At 35.2% G+C, this 26077-nt stretch overlaps 1 protein-coding gene and 2 pseudogenes across 7 annotated transcripts in view; 1 reads left to right on the top strand and 2 right to left on the bottom strand.

Moving 5' to 3' along the window:
* Positions 1-19320, top strand: part of PPP3CB (protein phosphatase 3, catalytic subunit, beta isozyme) — a 35736-nt gene extending 16416 nt beyond the window's left edge. Inside the window, exons 9-14 of one of the 7 annotated variants that reach the window (XM_015562150.1) lie at positions 3121-3198; positions 8077-8103; positions 10472-10553; positions 11198-11295; positions 16372-16401; positions 17699-19320. In XM_015562150.1, coding sequence (XP_015417636.1) covers positions 3121-3198; positions 8077-8103; positions 10472-10553; positions 11198-11295; positions 16372-16401; positions 17699-17877 — 494 coding nt within the window. In that variant the 3' untranslated portion in view covers positions 17878-19320. Of the gene's footprint in view, positions 1-3120; positions 3199-8076; positions 8104-10468; positions 10554-11197; positions 11296-16371; positions 16402-17698 lie in introns of all 7 variants that reach the window. The other 6 variants (XM_015562151.1, XM_015562152.1, XM_006760977.2 and 3 more) reach the window with 6 other exon arrangements.
* A 3319-nt stretch (positions 19321-22639) lies between these two features.
* LOC102771338 lies at positions 22640-24862 on the bottom strand (annotated as a pseudogene).
* Positions 24015-24701, bottom strand: LOC102771056 (annotated as a pseudogene).
* Positions 24863-26077: the final 1215 nt, after the last annotated feature.

Raw genomic sequence — 26077 nt, 5'->3', positions numbered from 1 at the left:
CTGGGTTGCGGGCACATCCCCAGTGGGAGATGTGCTAGCCCCATTTCTTGCCTTTCTATTTCATATTCTCTATGTTCTAGCCATAACACAGCACAGCACAGCCAATCTCCTAAATGTATTGTGCTCTCTCAGTTTCACGCCTTCACACTTTTTCTGTATGTTTTCATAATAGTTTCATGGAGGTAATTCATATGCTGTACAGTTAACCTGTTCAAATTGTATGATCCAGTGTTTTCTTTCTATATTCACAGAATTGTGCATCTTTTTACACAATCAATTTTGAAACGTTTTCATCATTCTTCAAAGAAACCCTGTATCCATTAGCAGTCACTCCTCATTTCCTTCCACCTCTCCTTGCCAGCCCTAAACAACCACTAATCTACTTTCTGTCTTCATAGATTTGCCTATTCTGAACATTTTATGTAAACGGAATCATATAATCAATATGTGGTCTTTTGTGACTGGCTTCTTTCCATATTTTCAAGGTTCACCCCTGTTGTAGCATGAATAAGTACTTCATTCCTTTTTGTGACCAAATAATATTCTGTTGTATGGCTATGCCACATTTTGTTTATCCATCCATCAGCAGATGGACAGTTGGTTGTTTCCACTTTTTGACTATTGTGAATAACTAGAGGCCCAGTGCACGAATTCATGCATGGGTGAGGTCTGGCCGGCCTATCTTGATGGGGGCCGATCAGGGCTGGGCTGGTTGGGGGAGGGGCCATGGGAGGTTGAGGGGTGCCGATTGGGGCCCCCAACCTCACATGGCCCTTCCCCTGGCTGGCCTAGCTGCAGTGCACGTCATAGCAACTGGTCATTCCGGTCGTTCCAGTCGCTTGGCTTTTATATATATATATGCTGTGATGAACATTTGTGTACAAGTATTTGTGTGGATATATGTTTTCACTTTTCTTAGGTATAGAACTGGGAGTAAAATTGCTGGGTCATATGGATGTTTAACCTTTGGAGGATTGACCAAACTCTTTTCCAAAGCAGCTGTACCATTTTACAATCTCTCTGGCAGTATATAATAGTTCCAATATTTTCATTTACTTGCCAACTTTTATTTATTATTTATCGTGTTATTATAGTCATCATACTGGATGTGAAGTTATCTGTCACTGTAGCTTTGATTTGTATTTTCCTAATGAATAATGATGTTGAATATATTTTCATGTGCCTACTGGCCATTTGAATATTTTCTTTGAAAAAATGTTTATTTGGCCCAGCCAGCATGGCTCAGTGGTTGAGTGTTGACCTATGAACCAGGAGTCATGGTTTGATTCCCTATCGGGGCATATGCTCGGGTTCCTGGCTTGATCCCCAGTGTGGGGCATGCAGGAAGCAGCTGATCAATGATTCTCTCTCATCATTGATGTTTCTCTCACTCTATTCCTCTCTGAAATCAATAAAAATATATTTTTAAAAAAGAAACGTTTATTTGAATCCTTTATTCATTTTAAAGGATTATTTGTCTTATTATTTAGTTGTAAGAATTCTTTATATATTTTAGATGCAAGTCCCTTATCAGATATATTTAGGTATTTGATCCAATTTGAGTAAATTTTTGTGCATGATGTGAAGTGGTAAGTATGTGCAATTTCATTCTTTGCATGTGGATATTCAGTTCCTCCACACCATTTGTTGAAGAGATTATTGTTTCCCCACTGAATTTTTTTAGCATCCCTGTCAAAAATCAATTGATCTTAAATGTGAGGTTTTATGTCTGAACTCTCAGTTGTATCCCATTGATCTATATGACTACTTCATGTTTTTCTAACTTTTGTTTTAGAATGTCTTATCTGCCCTTCCACCTGGGTAAACTACTTCATGATTCTTTTACCAAAAGCTTTCTTTTCCCTAGCATATCTTTGGCATACCTCTATATACTTACAGCATAGTGCTGTGCTCATCACTCTTCTGTGGCATGCATATATAATATACACGCATATATATTCTTCAGTAGTTAGTAAGCTTTTGGAGAGTAGGGATTGGACTTTCATATATGAATCCCAGAGCTGTCCATTTCTAGTTGCCATCAGAAGATTGAATAGACATTTTTATTTATTAATTGAAATTTATTATACCTTTCTTTTTTATTTACTCATCTGTCAGATACTTATTAAATGCCTGTCATGTGCCAGGCACTGTTCTAGGCTCTGGGGATACAGCAGCAAACAAAACAGTCCCCTGCACTCATGAAGCTTTCATTCCAGTAGGGGGAAACAGATAATATACAAGTAGTTGGATGGTTGCCAATAAAACCAGCAAGGAAATCCATTTTGCAAGAAAGGGGGTCAAGACTGGTGATACAGAATTTGCAATTGTCTTCAAAAAGTTGATACTTTAAACTATATAGTAATAGAATCACTAAGAAATTTGAGTATATAAAAAGAACATGACTGCAGAGAGAGTCTTCAGAATATCCAAATTTGGGGAGGGGGGTAATCTAAAGGTAGAAAAACCATAAGAGTAGAATTCTGGAAACCAAGGGAAAAATAAATAGAATGGTAAAGGTGAATTAAGCCTAAGAACAAATTATGGATTCAGATTGTTAGGTAGTCATTGATAATCTTAAGAATTAAGTTTCAGGAGAGTTGTTGGAGCCAGATTTTGAGTCCTCCAGGGAGAGGTCAGTGGGGGGAAAAGGAGACATGTAATACTTTAAACAGTAAATAATTTAAATTAAAATAAATAAATTTTAAGAGAGAGATTGAATCCTAGGACTTTTTTGCAACAGTGGAACTGTGCTATGATTTTTTTCTTACTCCTTAATGCTGTATCCATAAATGAGGAATTTAAATGTATACACGTAGATGGTGTTTTTTTCGTTGTTGTTTTTTTTTTTTTATCTCTGTAGGACTTCTTTTTTCCCCCCTGAGAGACCTAAAAATTTATTCCATAAAGAATCTCTCTCAGAGTTGTTATTCATTGAATTTCTTTCATTTTGAAAGCCTTTATGTCTTTTAATTTTGTCATTCCTTCTATCAGAATGTGTTAGTCTTAGGTCAATCATTTGACCATTTATATAAATAGTTGCTGTGTATATATATGTAGATAGTTGAATGTAAGCAGTTAATGTGTAACTTTGTGTTTTCTTTTTTTCCTTTGGAATAGTGACAGAAATGTTGGTGAATGTTCTGAGTATTTGCTCTGATGATGAACTGATGACTGAAGGTGAAGACCAGTTTGATGGTATGATTATTCATTTTACTATTTTTTTCATTGTGAAATGGTATCTTTTGAACTGCCAGCTTCAGTACACACTCTTTTGCAAAATATAGTCATTGATCTCAAATGACTATGCTATTTGATAAGTAACAGTCACTTTTTCAGATATTATTTTAAGATTTTTAAAATAACTTTAATGATTTTATTTTTGTTCATTTGTTTGTATGGGAAAGAAGATGAATTTTGGGGAAAGGAGAATTTGGAAGAAAGAACAGAAGGAAAGGAAAACTGAAGGTGTAAAAGGATGTGGTTCTTCATGAATATAGACACTGCTAGAGAAGGAAGGATAAAAATGCTCTTTGTTTTATTGGCACAATACTGCTTAGTGCATCAAAATTTTGTTACTTCTTTCCAAAAAGAAAAGTAGGCTGTCCCAACTTATGAGTGAGTAGTTGTGTTCTAAGAAATCACATGCTGATTAAGTTTGAGATTCAGAAAGCATATTTTCCATAGAAACAAGGTTATACTAATACAGGGTTGTTAGTTCTTATGAAAGCCAACCAGCCTTTGTACTAATGTGCATTTGTAGTATAAATACTACAGATACAGAAACAAAACTCCTTTTATTTTTTGTTTTGAAATTTTTATTTTAAACTTTTAAATTTAAATATTCATTTAAACTTAATTCATTGAGTAAATAAGTACATAAATAACTTATAAGCTAAAAACTTCATTTTCTTCCATATCCCTTCATATCTTTGTTGTAGCATACTTTTCATAGTTATAAGCAGTATATAAAATGTTCCCATGTATTAAACATGGTTTGTATATTGGTAAAATTTAATGACTACTTATTTCTAAGTATATTAATATATAATAGTTTTCATAGTTAATTTCATATTTTTTGGCATTTGGGTAACTTAAGATATCCTATTATGAATAACATAATAAACATTTGTACAATAGTTTTTATTTTCCTTCTTGGAATACATTTCTAGAAGAGAATTATAGAGTAAAGAATATAAATTTTAGCTTTATTATTTTAGCTATGAATTGCCAGATTACTTTGCAGAAAAATTGAACCAGTATAAAGTGCTTCTAGCAACAAATCCATACATCTATTTCTCCACAGGCCCACCTCATTGGATTTTGCTCATTTTTACTTATTTTGCTTGGTGGCTATATAGTAAGAAATTATAGTTGGTTTAATTTACATTTAATTTACTTTTCCTTGAAGTTAAGGGAAGAAATTACTGTCTACTTTTCTAACAATATAAACCATCCATTTCAGTTGATCACTTATCAAGTAAAATCTGAGTAAAAACTATTTTGATATTTCTCTATTTACAAGCAGGTTTGATTCTTAAACCCTGTTGTAAGCCCGTCTGTTCAAAGTGTCTGTGTACAAGTGTCTGCAATTGCCATCTGTTGGTGGCAGGCAGAGATATGCTTTTTTTCACTCCAGTTTGAGAGTAAAATAAATTATGTAGTTTTTTTTTTGGGGGGGGGGCTTTACTGAATAATACTTATTTTTCCTTATTTTGATTATCTCTTTCATGTTTGTGTACAAGTTTTAAATTTTAACATGTTTCATATTTGTCTTTTCCATACAATTTTTTAAAAATATTTTTTATTGATTTCAGAGAGGAAAGGAGGAGAGAAAGATAGAAACATCAGTGATGAGCGATCATTACTGATTGACTGCCTTCTGCATGCCCCCCACTGGGGACCAAGCCCACAACCCAGGCATGTGCCCACACCAGGAATCAAACTGTGACCTCCGTGTTCCTAGGTTGACGCTAAACCACTGAGCCACGCTGGCTGGGCTATACAATTTTTAAATAGTTTTAATTAAGCATTTCTTTTCCCTGTTCTGCTACCACCTTTTTAAGGCTAGGTCTGGGTTCAGATTCTAGTTCCTTATAATGGCTGTGTGGCCTCAGTAAGTTACTCAACCTTTCTGAGCCTCAATTTTCTTATCTTCTAAGTGAAGATAATGGTAACTACTTCATAATGTTATAGGTATTGATATGACTGAAATAATTTTTGGTACATAGCCCACTAATATTTTCAGATACATTTTTGTGTTAATTTGCCAAATTCTGTGAAATACCTAGTATGAGTTTTCATTGGGTTATATTAAAACCATATCTAGCCCTAGCCTGTTTGAGTCAGTGGATAGAGCGTTGGCCCTCAGACTAAAGGGTCCTGGGTTTGATTACGGTCAAGGGCACTTAGCTCGGTTGCAGGTTCTAGCCCTAGCTCTGGTCGGAGCTCATGCGGGAGAAAACTAATTGAGGTGTCTCTCTCACATTGATGTTTCTCTCTGTCTCTTCCCCCTCCACTCTTTCTAAAAATCAACAGAAAAATATCCTTGGGTGAAGATTAACAAAAAACAATATCTAAATCTAGGAAGTTTAAAAAATTTAGTTTTCCAAACTAAGATCAAGCTCTTTTGCTCTATATAATTAGTTCACTTACTATCTTACTATAATTACTCTATTTAATACATAATTATTCCATTTAAAATTATAATTTTTCTTTGAAAAAAATCTGTTATTCTCAAGTTAAATTAATACTTTAATATTTTATATTCTTATTACTATTATAACTGGTTATCTCTGAGAATATATAAAGTAATGACATATTTGTGGGTTTATCCAGTGTTCAACAGCTTAGATCAGAAAAATTATTTCCTAAGATAATTTTTATTTTGTTTCTCTTAACTTAAAAATAAGTCATTATCAAAAAGCTGATACTATTTATTTTCTATATTGTTCCCTTTTATTCTTTAAAAATTATATCAATATTGCTAATAGTATGTTAAATAGGAGTGATGATAGGTAATGCTTCAGTCCTCTTCCTATAATAAAAAGAAAAAAAGTTTCTGCTAAGTCTAGGATAGTATGTGGTTTAAATACCTATGATTTATATGAATATAGACACTAAATCTTTTTTGGAAATTTGATTGGAAATATAAAGTACTATTATTATAGTTCTGAGATTTAATGTGTCTTATCAATATTTTCCCTGTCAATGATAAATTATGCTTATTCATGCAATTGTTATATCATTCTTACCCTCCAGGGATGAATCACATTTGATTATTAAAGAGGCAGTGTGGAAAGGATCAGTGGGTCAGGTGTCTCAGCGCTACCATTATACTTCTAGCTGTGTAATCCTGGAAAAGTTACCTAATTTCTCAGGATCTTCTCATCTGTAGATTGAGGGAATAATAGAGAGGATGAAGATTCTTTCCGGCTCTTAAGTAATTTAAAAATTGGTAGCACTATTTATGACAGTGTTTCTATAAGAAAATAAAATGAATTCCTTTTTTCTTCACCTTTATACTCAGGTATTAGAAGCAAGGATTCCAAGAAAATCTTAAGAGTATGGGTCTTAGAGTCTGCATGGGGGAATGAGAGTGAGTTAGTGGAGGAAGAACACTGAGGAATGAGGAAAGGGGAGAAAATTAGGATAGATACTGGGCTGGGATAGGGAAAAGAATTTCAGGAAGTAGGTTTATTTTTCTTTCTTATTCATATTTCTTCATTTCTTTCCCAAAACTCTGTCCATCTTTTCTTCTTTCTTTTCACCATGATAGCATGTCTTCTGTCCTCTCCTCCTTTTTCTATTCAGCAATGAAACCATCCTATGGACTGGGCCTGGGGAGAAATCCAACTTAGAAATAAAACTTGGTTGGGCAGGGATTTCTGTAGACACAGAATAAGGGTTTAGCTTTTCTGTGGGAAAAGGGAGAGAGCAAGATTGGAGATTTCCCAGTGGCAGGAAGGAAAGAGTAATTTTTGCATATTCAGTTTTGAAATTGGGTGAAGGAATAAGATTCCTTTTTAAGTTATGGCCTTTGGTTTTCTGTATTGTTTAATAATGTGTGTGGGGGGTTATTGTTAAGTCAAATATTTGCATAAACATATTGCATGTATAAATGCACATAGCATTCATTTTAGAGGTATTATTTAATTGTTAAAGAATTTTTGAACACTGATTTTTGTGATATCTTGAGTTTGGTAAAGAAAATACATAACTCATATGTACTTTAGTTTTACTAAACTAAAACTTTGCATTTCCTATCATTGGAATCATGTATCTCACTCAGCATTAGAATGGAAGATATGGAAAGCCCAGATGAAACATCTCTGCTGCCTACTCTTAGAGCTATTACTTGCTTTGAAACAGTCTGTCACTATTTCTGCAAAAAGTTGTCCCTCAAACTTCCAGATTCTATTAGGAACAAAAAGCACATACTATTGATCCTGAGTATGAGCAAAGATTCTACGCTTCAGATTCAAGAAGTTGTGTGCTCTTATTATGAAGTGCGGGAGGCTTAGTCTTTCCTTCATTGGGAGTGGGTGAGGTTTTCCACCGAGGTAGTTAATAAAGTTACCTACATTTCTCTGTATATACTACAGATTTTGCAGATGTTGGTGTCCTTGAAGAACCACATGAGTTTGTATCATATTTGTGTCATTATCTTTCACTTAACATACTTCCATGAGTGATACATTTCTTTAGGGGTATTAATATAAATGTGCAGTTGTTGTTAGCACAGTCTTTTATCAGTCTTACGTGTTTTCACATGTATTTTTGTCCCTAATTTGTCTACTCTCACTAAATATTATACTCATTCTGTCCCTAATTTCTTCTGAACACATATCTTTTAAGAATCTTTCCTTTAGAGCTCTATACAGTGGCATCCTTCTTTTATTTACCATATCCTACAATACTACGTTTTTCAAATTTCAAATATGAGGGTCTTCATTTTTCTCTCTTTCTACATTCATTCTTCAGTACCACTGCCAAGTTAAATTTCTATCTTTTTATTTGTCTCAATCACCTTTTTTCCATCATTCACTTCCTTTTTTCTGGACTCTCCATCTGAAGAACGGCTCATATATGGCAATAAAAAAGGTACAGACCAGACAGAGTAACATTGTTTTGAAATATGACTTCATAAGTTGTCCTCATGTCCATGTAAGTCAGCACATTCATTGAGTACTATTTATGCAGAGTCCTCTTGGGCCTTGTGAAAATTTAGTTTAAGTTTTATCTAAGTTAGAATTTGATGTTTTTAGAAGTCATATTCCAAGATATCTGTCTTTCTGTGCATGAAAATATTTTCCCCTCTTTTTCATCCCTCTTGTTTTTAAATTTCATTCTTTTGCTTATTTGTAATGTTTTGTACTTTTCCCTGCATGATTAGGGGTGTTTGATTGTCTGTCTACTCCCCAAAGTAATTTTACTGTGGACATTTACTTTAATATTATGCATGATGTGTTTGTAGACTGATTTAAAATCCTGATTTGTACAATGCGTTTATATTCCAATGAATTTTTAAATTTGAAATCTGTAGTTTACATAGCATTCAGTTTTACAGGTATATAAATTAAGACTGAAAATTCAATATACTTCATTACAGTCATCTTCCCCCATCCCATACCCCTTTCCTAGCTATTTAAAAAATTTTGTCAATTTTAAAAGGAAATGTATATATTAATTTATTTTAGGAGAATCAGACTTACTTTATATCCTTGGATAAAATACTTAGTAAACTTGATTTATTTGTCTATAAAATGAGGAGATTGAACTTTGCAATATCTTTAATATCTTTTCAAATTCTAATATTCTACAATTCTGGGACTTTTAGTTTTTGTTTTGTTTTGTTTTGTTTTGTTTCATCTTAAAAATACCTGTGTGGTGCCATGGTACCAACACCATTTTGGACTTGTAAAAGCTGTAGCTTTAGTACTCATAATATTGCCCTTCAAAGATGGTCATGGAGCCTATTTTCTCTAAAATGTGTCTTTTGTTTTCATCTTTGAAACTGGATTTTTTTTTCTGTTTCCTTGCAGTAAGGTCCAGTCATCGTCTTAGTTTTTAATTATATATGTTTGTGGGATGCTTGAATTTTAAATGAGATGCTCTAGCCCAGAAGACTATAATTGTTCAGATCTTTGTATACCTAAGGCCCCTTTTGGTCCAGTGTCTTTAACCTTTCCTTAACTTTCTTCTCAACCATGGTGCTTCCCTATGTGTGTTTTCATCATGCTGAAGCACAGCCCTAAGAAACCACACTCTTGGGTCCAGAGTGATTCTAGATGCTGTATATGAGATGACAGGACTGAGATGGTTGTTCTTTTTAGTGTTTCATCAGCTAAATATTCAGTTATTTTGGTATGTTCTCTTCTGTATCAGTGATAGACAGCACAGCTGACCCTTTAGAAATGAAGCATTAGAGAGCATATGAGATCTTGCTCCTCAGCAATTGTCCTCATTTTTGGCTCAAATAAAGTAATAAAAATTCTCAAAAGGAAGCAGAGAGAAAACGAAAATATGAAAGAAAGAAATGAAGCATTAGTGATCCTTTAGATGTTTTTTAGGGAGTCTTTTCTCATTGCTCACTCTCTTTGTGCCATACTCACTTAGGGAGGCAAGAACTTGTATATATTTGTATGACCTTAGAAGATACATAGTTTATGAGGTTGAGATGCACATTGTTGTTGAAATGCCTTGTATGGCCCTTAGTTCTGGGTCACCTGCATAGTAGTGGCTTCATATTATTTTTAGAGAGCAAGGGAGCTTATTTTGTCATAGCATAATGAGATATTTCCCCAGCCTGCATGTCAAAGGCTTTTATAATAGTTAAACAGATAATTATAGGCTACTACCAGCTTTTTCTGTTAGTCTGCATGCCATTGGCTCTCATGAGAATTAAACAAAGACTGTAGGGTTGTTACCATTTTTTTTGTCATTTGTTTTGTGATACAGGTTGGGTTGTAGTTTCTTTCCCATTGCCGTTTTATTAATTATTCAGTAGTGCGAGAGTCATGAAGTTTATGGGTTACTTTTCATTTTCATCTGTATCAGATCCCAGTATTAGATCAATGCCGAGCTAAACATTAAAGGAGTAAGAAGCTTTTTGGCATGAGTTTATCTAGTCTCCTCCATTTGAGCTGGTGGCAGGGGCCTGGTGTTGGTTCAAATGAGTGTGGAACAGGCTAATACAGCGGTTCTCAACCTGTGGGTCGCGACCCATTTGGCGGTCGAATGACCCTTTCACAGGGTTCGCCTAAGACCATCCTGTATATCAGATATTTACATTACGATTCATAACAGCGACATTACAGTTATGAAGTAGCAACGAAAATAATTTTATGGTTGGGGGTCACAGCATAAGGAACTGTATTTAAAGGGCCAGAAGGTTGAGAACCCCTGGGCTAATAGAATGGTGCAAATCAATGCCCTAAACCTGAGTCTTTATTTATTCCATTGAAAGTAGGTTCAGCTGCCGCTCGGAAAGAAATCATAAGAAACAAAATTCGAGCAATTGGCAAGATGGCAAGAGTCTTCTCTGTTCTCAGGTAATGATACATTTTTCTAATTATTTGTTTCAGAGAAATTATTTGTATTGTACTTTGTTAACAAGCAGTGTCCTGTTTGTCATCTAAAAGCAGTATAGTAGTATTCTCCCTGTAAAGAAGTTCTACATTTACACATTGAAGAGGGGAACAGGTTCCTTTGAAACTAGGGTTTTTGACCCTTGTGATTATTATTATTCACCTTTGGTATCTCTTGTCCTTTGTGATAAAAGAATCTATACATTGAAAATTAAAGCAAGCTAAGAAGGAAAGGGCCACTTCTTAGAGTATTTTTTATGAACTTGCTCATCTGTATAAGAAGTCCCTTTTGTTGGAGCCACAAATTGTCTTCCTGGGGCTCATCTAGGAAGGGTACACATGAATGGGTCAGTCCCATTGATGATAAACCTTACCATATATTTATTTAATAAAGGTTTTCAGAAAAAAATATATGCCTCAGTAGTAAGGTACAACCTCATATCTGAAGCATGTAGAATGGGGGAAAACGTATATCTTGCAATTGAGGAATATATGGTAATAGTAATGCACATCATAAATTACACACATGGGCTATATCTGGTCCTGTCTTCTCTTTTAAACTAAGAACTTATTGGATGTCTCTGATGTTTGTTATATCTCTGCTATAGGGAGGAGAGTGAAAGTGTGCTGACACTCAAGGGTCTGACTCCCACAGGAATGTTGCCTAGTGGAGTGTTGGCTGGAGGACGGCAGACCCTGCAAAGTGGTAATGATGTTATGCAACTTGCTGTGCCTCAGATGGACTGGGGCACACCTCACTCTTTTGCTAACAATACACATAATGCATGCAGGGAATTCCTTCTGCTTTTTAGTTCCTGTCTCAGCAGCTGACATAGGTGGAATACTCTATGATAGGTAGTATCTGATTAAATAACCTGAGCAGGGCAGAAAATTGACAGAATGAGTATTCATTTCAGTTGAAAATAATAGTCTCTCAGCTTTTCATGAAATGATATGGGAGCAGATCATATCATAATGTCTGAAATATTTATTTACTTTATTTATTTATCGATCTCATTCACCCTTTTCTTTTAAAAGCCCCAGTTTCAGAATGTGAATCCAGGATATGCTATATCGTATTACTAAAATGGAAATGTAATTTCAACTTTCTTATTTTTTTTAATTTATGTAATTGTATTCGACTATGCTTTTATTATCAGATACTTAATTTTAGAAGTAATAATATGCTTGGGCCCTAGAACATTACTTAATGCACTTACTTGCTAAAAGATTTGTGCAAGGTTTTGTACCCTGGTAAATGATGCCAAAGTTTGTTTTCTGTGGTGTTTGTCAAATGTTCTATGTATAATCGACTGTCTGTAACATGCTGTTTTCCTCCTCTGCAGATGTAGCTGCTTTCCTAAATCTGTCTGTCTTTCTTTAGGTTAGCTGTATGTCTGTAAAAGTATGTTAAATTAAATTACTCTATCGGACACTTGTCTGCCTTTTGATGTAGAAGCAACTTTGTAGCACCTTGTTTTGAAGTTTGCTGCATTCCAGTTGCTGCACTTTGTGCATTCTGACATGAATGTAACATTAGATATTAAGTCATTGTTATAAGGGGTTAAATTTAAATCCTGTAAGTCAAAATCGAAAGGGTGTTATTAAGTGTGCCTTTATTTTGCATGAAAATAAAAAGAATTATACGTAAAGCATTCCTGTAATCTGGCTCATTGAATATTTCATATTTTAAAAAAAAAACTTTTTTTTTTTTTTAGTAAATATTTGTGTAAAACACTGGGTTAACTTTTTGAAAGCCCATTACAGGTTAAATAGAAGAGAGTGTTGTGAATGTTGTAGACTATGCGCAGTAACTCAAAGTCTAGATTTCTTTCCCTTGTGGTTGGAAAGCAAAAATGTGATATGAAAGCTTAATTGATGTTTTATTGTAGCCACTTTTGACATCCCTCCAAGGGTCACTTCTCTATTAAAACAGGCAGCAACAGATCCAATGTTTTCCTTAGTCATGATTAACAATTTCTTTTTGGTGTTATAATTAGGAAATGTTTAAAGCAAAAACAAAAGGAAATTTTAATTTAAAGTTTAAGATAAATTTAAATTAGATTGGTTTTTCACAATTTCATTTCACTCAATCTCATAATAAATGCTTAAATAAATAAAAATAATATTTCCTGTAGACAAATAATTTCTACTTGTAGCCTATTTATGTTGTATTTTATATGTTATTGTGTTGTCTGCTACCACCACTGGCATATGTGAGAAATACAGCTATGTTTTGAAATTGTAGTTTCAAATTTTTATTCTGATTGAGGTCTTTTTTATTTATTTATTTACAAATCTGCTTTTATTTTTTTTATATCCCTTGCCCTCCATTTTTTATTATATTGCAAACATTAGACAAATGAACTAAAAAGAATTTGATTGAAACAAATTAAAATCTTAAACATTCAATAAAACTTGTAACAGTGTTAATAGAAAAAGGATGAATTTTAATAAGCTTGAAAAATGTTATACCCTTCCCCTTCTTTGTTCAGAAAAGAAAAAGAAAACTGAAAGGGTTTCATATATAAATAAATCATCCTTGGATATATTATTACTTTTACGTTGTTTCCACAACAAACCTTTCTTTCAGATTTCACAATTGGCACCTGCTAATTAGTGCTTTGTTGGCAGTTGGCACTTCTGTTTTTTTAAATTTGCATGCAGCCTGAAGCTCAGTTTTCCACTTTGAAATCACCCCCAACTTCAGGGAAGGTTTGAAAGACAACTCTACTGAAGGAACTGTCTATTTCTAGCATAGAGTGAGTTACTGGTTAGTGCTGAGCTAACAGGGTCCAATTTTGAAAACTAGATAGCTCCCTATTTCTGTCAGTGATGGGTCATGATAGAGTGGTTTGACCATTTGGTTGAAGTGATTTCCCTAGCATAAGATTAACTTATTTTGAAACAAATCATGAAACTCATACAAAAGCTGCAATTTTGTGTTTGTTTACAAGCTTATCTAACATTTTAAATTTTAGTAGATACATTTCCTGATGTGAATAACTGAGAATTAACTATTGCAAAAAGAAAGTTTTTATTTTTATTTTTTTTTTTTATTTTTATTTTTTTAAATATATTTTATTGATTTTTTACAGAGAGGAAGGAAGAGAGATAGAGAGTTAGAAACATCGATGAGAGAGAAACATCGATCAGCTGCCTCCTGCACATCTCCTACTGGGGATGTGCCCGCAACCCAGGTACATGCCCTTGACCGGAATCAAACCTGGGACCTTTCAGTCCGCAGGCCGACGCTCTATCCACTGAGCCAAACCGGTTTCGGCAAGAAAGTTTTTAAATTCTAAGAACTCAGTTCTGTTGTTCAGAAAACAAAAATTATGTTCTCAATAACTTTAATGTTAATTTGTGATATTTCTCAAGTGTTACTACAAATTGCACAACTCTATTGCAGTCGTATTTAATATTCATATTTTTTGTGCATTTTCTTCATGGAAATTTGATGGAGATCTAGCCCTTTATTGCTAACTTCATCAAGACCTATATGGGAAAATATATGGCCATCTCTGTTTTTAGTAGTGTCTAATTCCTCTTGATCATTTACCTTGTGTAATATTGTGGAACACAATTTGAGACAGCACTATACTCAAACTTTTTAAGGCCATGTCAAGATGTTCTATAAAACTGAAAACCAACAAAGGAAAAATAGTGCCTTTCAGATAGAATTTTGCAATTATCAGATCTATTTCTTTTCACTTTAATGTTTGCTTCAAATTAACTTTTAATTCTAAGTTTGACATTCAAGTTTGACATGGTATGCAGTTTTGAGTATGATAGCTATTTTGTATTCTGCAAAGAATTTAGAAGCATTTAGAGGCCTCGGAAAAGGACAGAGATTATCATTTGACTTAGAAAACATTTTTATATATCAAATTAAAAGCCCATAGAACAATTTCAAAAGTATAATGTCACATTTCATCATTTTTAGTTTATTAGCAGACTTAAACTATTGACACACTCAAAAAAAAAAGGACACGTGACATCCTTGAACTTAAAAAAAAACTATAGACATGCTCAAATAAATACTAATTCTTATAGTGACCTGTTTTTATTTTTAATTGCCATATATAATACAAGTTATAAAATATTTCATGTAAAATTACTTCTGTTGCTACAAACTCTAAAAATATTCTGATTGGCATTTTCCCCCATTCAGTTTCTAAATTATAAAGAAAAATAGTCCATATTTTGAAGAATAGGTGTTCTAAGGCTGGCCAAGAAAAGATAGGTCATTTATCCCAGTTTTCTGTCTGGGAAAATTCCAAGAGTATTGTCCAAATGTACAGGGCTAGATTTTGTAAATGGTGATTTGTACAGTGGTATACAATAAGTATATCTGCTTTGATTTATATTTAATGGTTAAGGAGTATTCTTCTCTTTCTTATTCAGTGTTCATCCTACTTCTTTTGGGTCCCCATTTCATTTTAATATCTGGTTGAGATCAACAACCTTTTGTAATTTAGTCTACTTTAATTCCTTAGACTCACCAATGTCCTTTCACATTAAAAATTGTTTTGGATAAAATTTATTTCTAAATGATATATACTGCTAAAACGTTGTTTCAAGAATAATTCTCCTAAGTGGCATATTCTAGAAGAAACAAAATAGAAGGGATATGGCATTATTGTTGTAAATATTCTCAGTGTGTTTATTTGGATAATGTGGATGATTGGCAATATTGTCAGGCAGTATTGTCCTCATTCTCAATGTGTTTTATACAATTTGAACCCAGAAGTGAGCTAAAGGAATCTTTGACTATAAAATGTATAACTAAATATGTTGAAATTCTCTAAATGAGGTAGAGACAAGCTTTACCAAGAATGTATCTCTTATTTATATGACCTATGTATATGTTCATATCATGAAATAATTAGGATTTATTGCCCATAAGACCTCAGTTCATTCTCTTGATTCCTCTCTAGTTGGTAGCTGGGTTTGAAAAGATGTTAATAGCCATTTATCTGTCTTTACTTGAGAATGTAAGTTATTAGTACCTGTGGCAGATTTGAGTTCATGATAAACTGAACATAAGTGGATTTTATTAAGGCTATAGATATTAATATCTTTAGATATTTGGAACACCAATGTTAGAATAGAAAGGAAGTTCCTCGTAGACAAGAGGGGGGTCCTTTTAGGTTACCCACAAGCAACAGAGCTACAGAACTGTTCTACTTAATGCAATTCACCAAGTTTACTGCCCTTAAATTTCATTGTAGCCATACCAACTTTTGCAGCTTATGCTTTGCCCTATGAATCAGAAGCAACAGGAAGAACATTGCTAACTTTTCCTAGTTTATATCTTAGGGAACCAACTGGTGATGAGTATTACTTTAGAAAGTAAAGAATCTCTTTGTTCTCCTGCTACAATTCTACCATCATAATTTCACCCTAGAGAATTTCCTTGCCATTGTGAAGGGTATGATATAATAAACTTGGAAAATTCTAAGGCCATCAGAATACTGAACTCAAGATGGGTAATTAATACTGGAGTGCATTTGCATGGGTGCTGAGGTGTCTGTGTATACAGAAGGTCTGTGTGTTCTGTGCTCTGAGCAATGTTGTCATAGTGCTGTGTGTAAACTGTGCTGTATCAGGAAGGGGGATTGGATGGGGCTCTCTAATATGGGTATTATGTTAAATTGTAAATGATGATGTAGTACGGGGTACTGTGATATTTTAAGTGATCATTGCCTTTTCTGCTGTACAATATGACCCTTCTCATCTCTCTCATTCATTTTGCATGCCTCTGCTCACTTCTGTACAGCCACAGTTGAGGCTATTGAGGCTGAAAAAGGTACGATCAGAGTCCTTGCGCTGGGCAGGGAACTGTGGTGTGTGGGTGGGCATCAGAGAATGTCCTGTGGGTGTGTCTTACTCCTATCTTGCACAACCCAAGATGAATCAGACTCACTGACTCATCCAGTTTGTCACATTTCTCTCTCTCTCTCTTTCTCTCTCTCTCTTTTTAATCACAAGTACTGATTTCCATAATGACAATCTGGGTTTACCCTTTTTATAATATATTATCCAACTAGCATTTAATGTTTCTGAATTCTTTAGAGTACATCATGTTATGCTATAATATTATAGCATTTAAAGTTGCATATAAAAATCTATTCCATATTTTGCATGATTCTGTGCTACTCAGATTTTCCCCCTAAGTTAAACCCACTCTAGACATAAGTGCAGAAGCTGTCACTATGATTTTGTTGTTGTTACAGTTTGGGCTAGTGTTTGCTAATAATAATATATTCACATATTGCCTTAAAATTACACATTGGCAAATGCTTTGCTGACTCTGAATACCAGGATTTACACATATTAAAGCAACCAGATTACAATCAGTAGTATGGAAATCTTTTCTATGCACATTTTAATGTAGGGTACATCATTCCAGATGAAGTAAATGAGAAACTATAACAATTGGAGGAGAATTACCATTTATTTTTATGAACACGCAGTGGATGGCCAGTGAATTAAAGATGACATCTTCTAAAATATGAAACTATAAATATTTTTTTTGCTATCAACCAAACACAGATCTAACTCCTGTAGGCATTTCCCACCTTTTTTCTTTTCATATTGGTGGTGATGGAGTGATGATACCTTGGCCTTAAAGATAGGTCTGATCTGTTAAATTTTAACTTTACTTTTCTCCTCCCAAGCTTTTGACACAGATTTGTATGTTGAGGATTAACCTTGTTTAGCCTCCTCACTTGTCTATTATGGATGCTGCCTTACTGTGATGGTCCTGGTGATATTGGGGTCTGAGGTAGGGGATAATTGGTGTAGTAGAAATCAGACTGAGACCCTGAGACCATTGCCTAGAGGTTGATTTTGGAGAAGGGAGGGTTATTTTTGTGTGTGTTTTTTTAAAGGCTCTGCTAACACTTGTCATCTATGATGCTGTCATGTCTATATTTAGTTTTAAACATTTCACATTTTAAGGGGAAGTCTGGAATGGGGATAGGATTAAATAAGATTTAAATGTTACTACGTACAGCTAATGTCTTCTTAAAACTTATTGATTATGTTTTTGAAATCTCAAATGTTTTTCATTTACTGACTTATCAAATTTGCATTTTGTTAAGCAATACGAGGATTCTCTCCACCACATAGAATCTGCAGTTTTGAAGAGGCAAAGGGTTTGGATAGGATCAATGAGAGAATGCCACCCCGGAAAGATGCAGTACAACCAGATGGTTTCAATTCTCTGAACACCGCACATGCCACTGAGAACCACGGGACTGGCAACCATAGTGCCCAGTGACCCACGGCTTCCCAGGGACTCACATCTCGGGCCCCAAATGGACAGATTACCCGAGAAGCTGGAGGGGTTGGCCAAGCTGACTGTAAATGTCACAATCCCTCTGGAGAAACCATTGTGCTTTTGAGACCTCAGCCCCCTTCCTGGACGAAGGCTTGAGGGCCCTGGGACATATTGTGCTATCTGATAAGATTGGGTCATCGCTGCCAAGGTAGAGAGCAGTGAGCAAGGGGCTTGGGGCAATTTCCGTTGGAGGGCCACTGCACCTCCATTTATGCTTGTGGTTCACACATTTAAGTTTACAAATGAGATTTCTTTTTCCCTTCAGTAGAATTAGATTTTCTTTTTCAAACATGACTTCAAATGCAATCCTAAGAGCTAACGTGGACATTTTCCCCCATGGAATGTCTTTAAAGGGTGAACTAGCATGGTCTTAAAATACATTTCTGAGGTTACTAAGCTGTATTTTGAATTATGGTCTGAGAAATGCTGAGAAACCCAGTTGGTGTTTATACAAAATGCTGACCTCAGGTCTATAGTTCTTAAATGTGGCTAATTCTGTAATATAGTCTTGGAATTTTTTAATTATGAATGCACAACCTGTTTCTAGACAGACTCTCTTACTTGAACACAAATCCAAAAACTAATTCAGAATCTTTTTGTCCAGATCTTCTGAGATTTACATCCCAGAGATTTAAAAAGAAAACCTCTAAATTTCAAAATTAATACAGAATTACAGAATTACTCATTTAAGATACATTAAAAGAAATTTGTACATTGTCAAAGTAAATTTTAATTCAAATCATGTCTGTAAAACTTGACGTATTTTGTGTATGCATGTTTTCATTTTGCAAATATTTAATATATAGACCTATGATGTACAGGTACAACATGTATAAGTTACCTAGATGTTATGAGAAATTTTAGTTTATTGTGAGTACTCAAGTTGCTTAAATAGCCACCAGGATGATTTGCTGCTGGCTTTTTATCATTTTTTATGTTTTGATGCAAAGGAAATTTTAAAATGATCTGGAAATGTTTTTGATTAAGCAATGCAGCATAGAAGCAGCAATGGTTCTATTCAATCATTCAGATGTTAGTGGAGGCATAAAAGTCAAGACTGCATGTTGAACATTTTCTTTTGATAGCTACAGAACTGCTTGGTTAAATTAAATGGAACCATGTGCTCATTTTCCACAATTATTGAACTGTATTGATTGCCACTGTAGTTTGGTATTTCCCTTTACTTTGGTGGCCTGCTTCCCTCATTCCCTGGAATACAACTCAGAGCTCCAGGCAGCGGAACCATCTATTGTTTTGTTTGCCAGAAATTGTATCCTGTATGGTCTCCTGTCTGAGTTGGAAATATTATGCATGTGCAGGACTATCTGAGTATTTTATAAATAGTAGCACACAATAAATTCCATGCATGGGCCGCTGCTCCTATCTCTGTGTTGGGTTTTATTTGGATGTAGTCTGATTTGACCTTCTCATGCATATCAGAAAATCCTGTTAATAGAACTGGGATGTATCTTTCAGAGAAGATTATCTCATGAACAGTTCCTGGTAATTTAATGAATTAAATTCTTGTCTTCATAAATTTTGCTTTTTAAGAAATTCTTGTTACACTTGTTTTGCATGAGCAATAGTAACTGAGCATGAGAGGACTGGGTGCCTATTATATACAGATAGGCCTTCTGAATCTAATATTTAAAATCACTGTTTCACTTAACTTTTAATTGAAAGAAAATCTTATTGTCTAGAATTTTGTTACAATATGCTTGGAAATTTACTGGGTGTTTTAACAGTAAGAAAAAAAGATATTAGTGATAATGCATTTTCCTGCCATCATATTCCTTTTTTCCCCCATAATAAAAATTGGTATAGAATTTTGAAAATTGAGGGAAATTAGAATATTTTTTGACATTTTATACTAATCTGATTATGTAACAGCTTTAATTGCAGTTTTCAACAATGATTATAATACACATTCTAAAGCATTAATTTAAGTAAAAATGTATATATTTGCTTACTTGCAGGTAGCAAACAGAGCTCAAATTGTTGACTATTATAACTTCTTTTTCTTTACTGACCAGTGGGTGACATTGATTAATAAAGTTATATAGGGTTCAGGTGTACAATTCTGTAATACATAGTCTGTATATTGTATTGTGTGTTCCTCACCCAAGTCAAGTCTCCTTTCATTACCATTTATCCCCCTTATACCATTTTCTACCTCTCCCACCCCCTTTTTTCTCCAGTAATCACCATATTGTTGTCTGTGTCTATGAGAGTTTTTTGTTTTGTTTTGGTTTTGTTTTTGCTTCATCCCTTCACTTTTTCACCCAGCCCTGCAACTCCCTTCCCCTCTGACAGATGTCAGTCTGTTTTCTATCTATAACTGTGTTTCTATTTTCTTAGTTTATTTTGATCATTAGATTCCACATATAAGTGAAATCATGGTACTTGTCTTTGACTGGCTTATTTCACGCAGTATATGCTCTCTAGGTCCATCTATACTGTCACAAAAGGTAAGATTTCCTCTTTTTTATGGCCAAGTAGTATTCCACTGTGTAAATGCTTTTTTATCCACTCATCTACTGATAGACACCTAGGCATTTCCAGGTTTTGGTTGTAAATAATATTGCAATGAACATAAGGGTTCATATATTCTTTTGAATTGTTTTGAGTTTCTTCGAATATATTCCCAGAAGTAGAATACTGGATCATAAGGCAGTTTCATTTTTAATTTTTGGAGGTCATACCATACTGTTTCCCACTGTGGCAGCACCAATCTGCAGTCCCACTGATGGTGCATGAGGGTTCTCTTTTTCCATGTTCTGCCAACACTTGTTAGTTGATTTATTGATGGTAGCCATTCTAACAGGTAGAAGGTGATTATTTCATTATGCTTTAAATTTGCATTTCTCTGATGATTAGTGATATTGAACATCTTTTCATATGTCTGTTGGATATCTATATGCCCTCTGGTGAAGTGTCTACCTGGGTCTTCTGCTCGTTTTTTAATTAGATGGGGGTTTTTTTTTTTATGTGTGTTGAGTTGTGTAAGTTCTTAATAAATTTTGGACACTAGCCCCTTATCAGATGCATCATTGACAAATGTATTCTCCCATTCAATGGTTTGTCTTTTCATTTTGTTGATGGTTTCCTTTGCTGTGCAAAAATATTTTAGTTTGATGTGGTCCCATTTGTTTATTTTTTTCTTTTGTTTCCCTTGCTTGAGACAATATATCAGAAAAAATACTGCTAAGAGAAAGATTTTACTGCCTATGTTTTCTCCTAAGATTTTTATGGTTTTGAGTCTAACATTTAAGTCTCTAATTTATTTTTAGTTTATTCTTGTATATGGTATAAGAAGGATCTGATTTCATTCTTTTCCCACATATCTGTTCAATTTTCTCAACACCATTTATTAAATAGACTATTTTTACCCCATTGTGTGTTCCTTTTTTCTTTTCTTAATCCTCACCCAAGGAGTGAGGATATTTTTTCCATTGATTTTTAGAGAGAGTGGAAGGGAGGAAGATGGTGGGAGAGGAGAGAGAGAAACATCGATGTGACAGAGACACATCGATTGGTTGTCTCCCATACTCAGCCTGACCAGAATCGAACCTGCAATCCCAGTAGGTGCCCTTGACCAGAATCAACCAAGGTACAGTAGTAGGTGTGCAGGAGGCTGCTGATTGAAGTTTCATTCTCACATTGATGTTTCTCTCCACAGGCCAACACTCTAACCACTGAGCAGTGCCGGCCAGGGCCCCCATTGTGTGCTGTTACCTCCTTCATGAAATACTAATTCACTATAAAGGCATGGGTTTATTTTTGGTCTATGTATTCTATGTCATTGATCTATATATCCGTTTTTAAGCCAGTACCCTGCTGTTTGATTACTACGGCCTTTTAGTATAATTTGATACCAGGTAGCATGATACCTACAACTTTGTTCTTTCTCAAGATTGCTCTGGCTATTCAGAGTCTTCAGTGGTTCCATATAAATTTTTAGGATATTTGTTCTAGTTTCGTGAAATACGTCAGTGGTATTTTGATAGGAATTGCATTGAATCTATAGCATGCTTTGGGTATTATGGACATTTTAATGATATTAATTCTTCCTCTCTATGAACATGGTATATGCTTCTATTTATTTGTATCTTCTTCAGTTTCTTTCTTCAGTGTCTTACAATTTTCCAAATACAGGTCTTTTATATCCTTGGTTAAATTTATTCCTAGGTATCTTATTCTTCTTGAAGCAATTGTGAATGGGATTGTTTTCTTAGTTTTCCTTTCTGAAAGTTTATTATTGGTGTATAAAAATGCAACTACCCTGGCCCAGTGTGGCTCAGTTGGTTGGATGTTGACCCATGCCGGTTCTATTACCGCTCAGGGCATATGCCCTGGTTGCAGGCTCGATCCCCAGTAGTAGGTGTGCAGGAGGCCGCTGATTGAAGTTTCATTCTCACATTGATGTTTCTCTCTGTGTATCCCTCTCCCTCTATCTCTAAAAATCAATTAAAATTTTTAAAAAATAAATAAAAATTTAAAATGCAACTGGTTTCTGGATATTTATTTTATATCCTGCTATTTTACTGAATTCATTAATCATTTCTAATAGTGTTTTGGGGGGAGGGGTTCGTGGATTCTTCAAGGTTCTCTATATACAGTATCATGTCTTCTGCAAATGACAGTTTTACTTATTTTTTTCCAATTTGGAGGTCTTTTATTACTTTTTCTTGTCTTCTCCTCTCTTTTCTCTCTCTTTGATCTCTTTCTTGCATTCTTCAAACTGTCTTGAATTTCTGTGCATTTTCAGTACTGAGGAAGCAGATGGCCAGTAGCTCCTGCTTGGGGAGCTCGTCAGCAAAGTCAGACCCAGGTCATTGCCTGTGTTTGGCTTTAGCTCCATCATTGGCATGATATAGTTGGCACATATCTTCAAGGTCTTATCCCTCCTCATGAGGAGTCTACGGCTAGGACTTCCAGTACTATGTTGAATAAGAGTGGTGAAAGTGGACATTCCTTTCTTGTTCTTAATATTAACGGAAATGCTTGTAGTTTTTGTCCATTGAGTATGATGTTGGCTATGTGTTTGTTGAATTATGTTCCCTCTATTCCTACTTTGCTGAGAGTTTTTATCATAAATGAGTGGTGGATTTTATAAAAAGCTTTTCTGCATCAATTGATATGATCATGTAGTTTCATCCTTCATTTTGTTTATGTGGTGTATCATGTTTATTGATTTGCAGATATTGTACCAAAGCTTGTATCCCCAGAATAAATCTGAATTAATCATGGTGTATGAATTTATTAATGTATTGCTGGATCTGGTTTGTTAATATTTTCTTGAGGATTTTTGCATCTGAGTTCATCATGGATACTGGCCTATAATTTTCTTTCTTTGTCGTGTTTTTATCTGGTTTTAGAATTAGGATAATGCTGGCCTGGTAAAATGAGTTTGGGAGTCTTCCCTCCTTTGAATTTTTTGGAATAGTTTGAGAAGGATAGGTGGTGGTTGTTCTCTGAAGTGAATCTGAACAGCTTTGCCCTCATTTTGAAAAGCTTCTCTTCATCTTCTAGTGTTTTAATTTCTTGCTCAGGAAGAGAAACTATAGGCTTAAACTGAGGGTTGTGGTTGGACTCATCTGCATTCTCAATGGAGGTATGGTCCTCATGAATGTCCTTGGTGGCCATGTGGCCGCCTGGGTGGCTCGGCACTGGCTCGGTGGCTCCTTCACTCCAAGTCTGGTGCTGGCACCAGTGCCTCCCATACCTTCACCTTTAATATTTTCTTGAGGATTTTTGCATCTGAGTTCATCATGGATACTGGCCTATAATTTTCTTTCTTTGTCGTGTTTTTATCTGGTTTTAGAATTAGGATAATGCTGGCCTGGTAAAATGAGTTTGGGAGTCTTCCCTCCTTTGAATTTTTTGGAATAGTTTGAGAAGGATAGGTGGTGGTTGGTTCTTTTTTTATTTTATTTGATTTAGAAACATCGATGAGAGAGAAACATCGATCAGCTGCCTCCTGCACACCACCTACTGGGGATGTGCCCGCAACCAAGGCACATGCCCTTGACTGGAATCGAGCCTGAGACCCTTTAGTCCACAGGCTGACGCTCTATCCACTGAGCCAAACCAGTTAGGGCTCTTTTTTAATTTTTTATTTTTTTAAATTTTTGTTGGAATTCAGTTCCCTTGTAAAAACAAACCGAAAAGAAGGACAGGGCAAACTTTTTTAAAAAGTAAAGGAAAAAAAAGCATTGCTTCTCCTCAGCTTTCTCCTTGGTGTCCTCGTCTTCAGACTCCTTGCTCTCCTCCACCAAAAGAGCTTCTAGCTTTTCAGCCACTTTCTCAGCATTATCCTTTTTGCCCAATCCTCCTCTCTTTTCTCTCTCTTTGATCTCTTTCTTGCATTCTTCAAACTGTCTTGAATTTCTGTGCATTTTCAGTACTGAGGAAGCAGATGGCCAGTAGCTCCTGCTTGGGGAGCTCGTCAGCAAAGTCAGACCCAGGTCATTGCCTGTGTTTGGCTTTAGCTCCATCATTGGCATGATATAGTTGTTGGCACATATCTTCAAGGTCTTATCCCTCCTCATGAGGAGTCTAATGGTCCCTTTTCCCTTATGCTTCAGGACTTGACATCACCAGTGCCTTGTTCCTCCCATTCTGGGAAATTGTTCTCTGAAGTGAATCTGAACAGCTTTGCCCTCATTTTGAAAAGCTTCTCTTCATCTTCTAGTGTTTTAATTTCTTGCTCAGGAAGAGAAACTATAGGCTTAAACTGAGGGTTGTGGTTGGACTCATCTGCATTCTCATGGAGGTATGGGTCCTCATGAATGTCCTTGGTGGCCATGTGGCCGCCTGGGTGGCTCGGCACTGGCTCGGTGGCTCCTTCACTCCAAGTCTGGTGCTGGCACCAGTGCCTCCCATACCTTCACCTATTCCCTCCACCTAGTGACTGCTAGTTGTTGTTTTTCTTCTTCTTTTTTGCTAGTTTTTTTTTAATTGTATTGATTGATTTTTAGATAGTGAGAGAAAAGGTGGGAGAAAGAGAGAAATGTCAGTTTGTTCTGCTTATTTATGCATTCATTGGTTGATTTTTTCTTTCTTTTTAAAAAAAAATATATTTTTATTGATTTGAGAGAGGAAGGGAGAGGGAGAGAGAGACAGAAACATCAACGATGAGAGAGAATCATTGATCGGCAACCTCCAGCACACCGCACACCCCTCATTGGGGATGTTCCCGCAACCAAGGTACATGCCCTTGACCGGAATCGAACCTGGGACCCTTCAGTCTGCAGGCCGACACTCCATCCATCGATCCAAACCAGCTAGGGCTTTTTTTGTTTGTTTGTTTGTTTGTTTTTGTTTGTTTAATCCACACCCGAGGATATTTTTCCATTGATTTTTAGAGAGAGTGGAAGGGAGAAGGAGAGACAAAGAGAGAAACATCGACATGAGAGAGACACATCCATTGGTTGCTCCCCACATGCACTCTGACCATGGCTGGGGATGGAGCCATGCGCCCTTGACAGGAACATTGCTTGCTTGATTCTTGTATGTGCCCTGACAAGGAATTGAACCCATAACCTTGGTGTATCAGGATGACACTCTAACCAACTGAGTTGCCCAGCCAGGGCAGTTTTTCTTTGAATATTTGGTAAAATTCATCTATAAAACCATCCACTGAGGACTTCTTTTGTTGGGAGCTTTTTTATTACTACTTCGATTTCATTAGTTGTAATCAGATTTTCTGATTCTTCCTGATTCAGTTTTCGAAGATTATATGTTCCTAAGAATTTGTCCATTTCTTCCAGATTGTCCAATTTGTTGGCATATAGTTGTTTGTAATATTTTCTTACAATCCTCTGTATTTCTTTATGTCTATTGTTACTTCTCTTTCATTTCTGGTTTTATTTGGGTCCTCTTTTTTTTTTTATGAGTCTGTTTAAAGGTTTGTAAATCCTGTTTATCTTTTAAAAGAACCAGCTCTTGGTTTCATTGAATTTTAGACTATGTTTTGTTTATGTTTTTTAAAAATTTTCTTCCTTCTACTCACTTTGGGCTTTGTTTGTTGTTCTTTTTCAAGTTCCTTTAAGTGTAAAGTGAAACTGTAGTTGTTGTTTTAATATATTTTTATTGATTTCAGAGAAGAAGGGAGGAGAAAGAGATAGAAATATCAACC

This window comes from Myotis davidii, unplaced genomic scaffold (genome assembly GCF_000327345.1).
Source record: "Myotis davidii unplaced genomic scaffold, ASM32734v1 scaffold134, whole genome shotgun sequence".
NCBI lineage: Eukaryota > Metazoa > Chordata > Mammalia > Chiroptera > Vespertilionidae > Myotis > Myotis davidii.
This window is presented reverse-complemented; position numbering and strand designations above follow the sequence as displayed.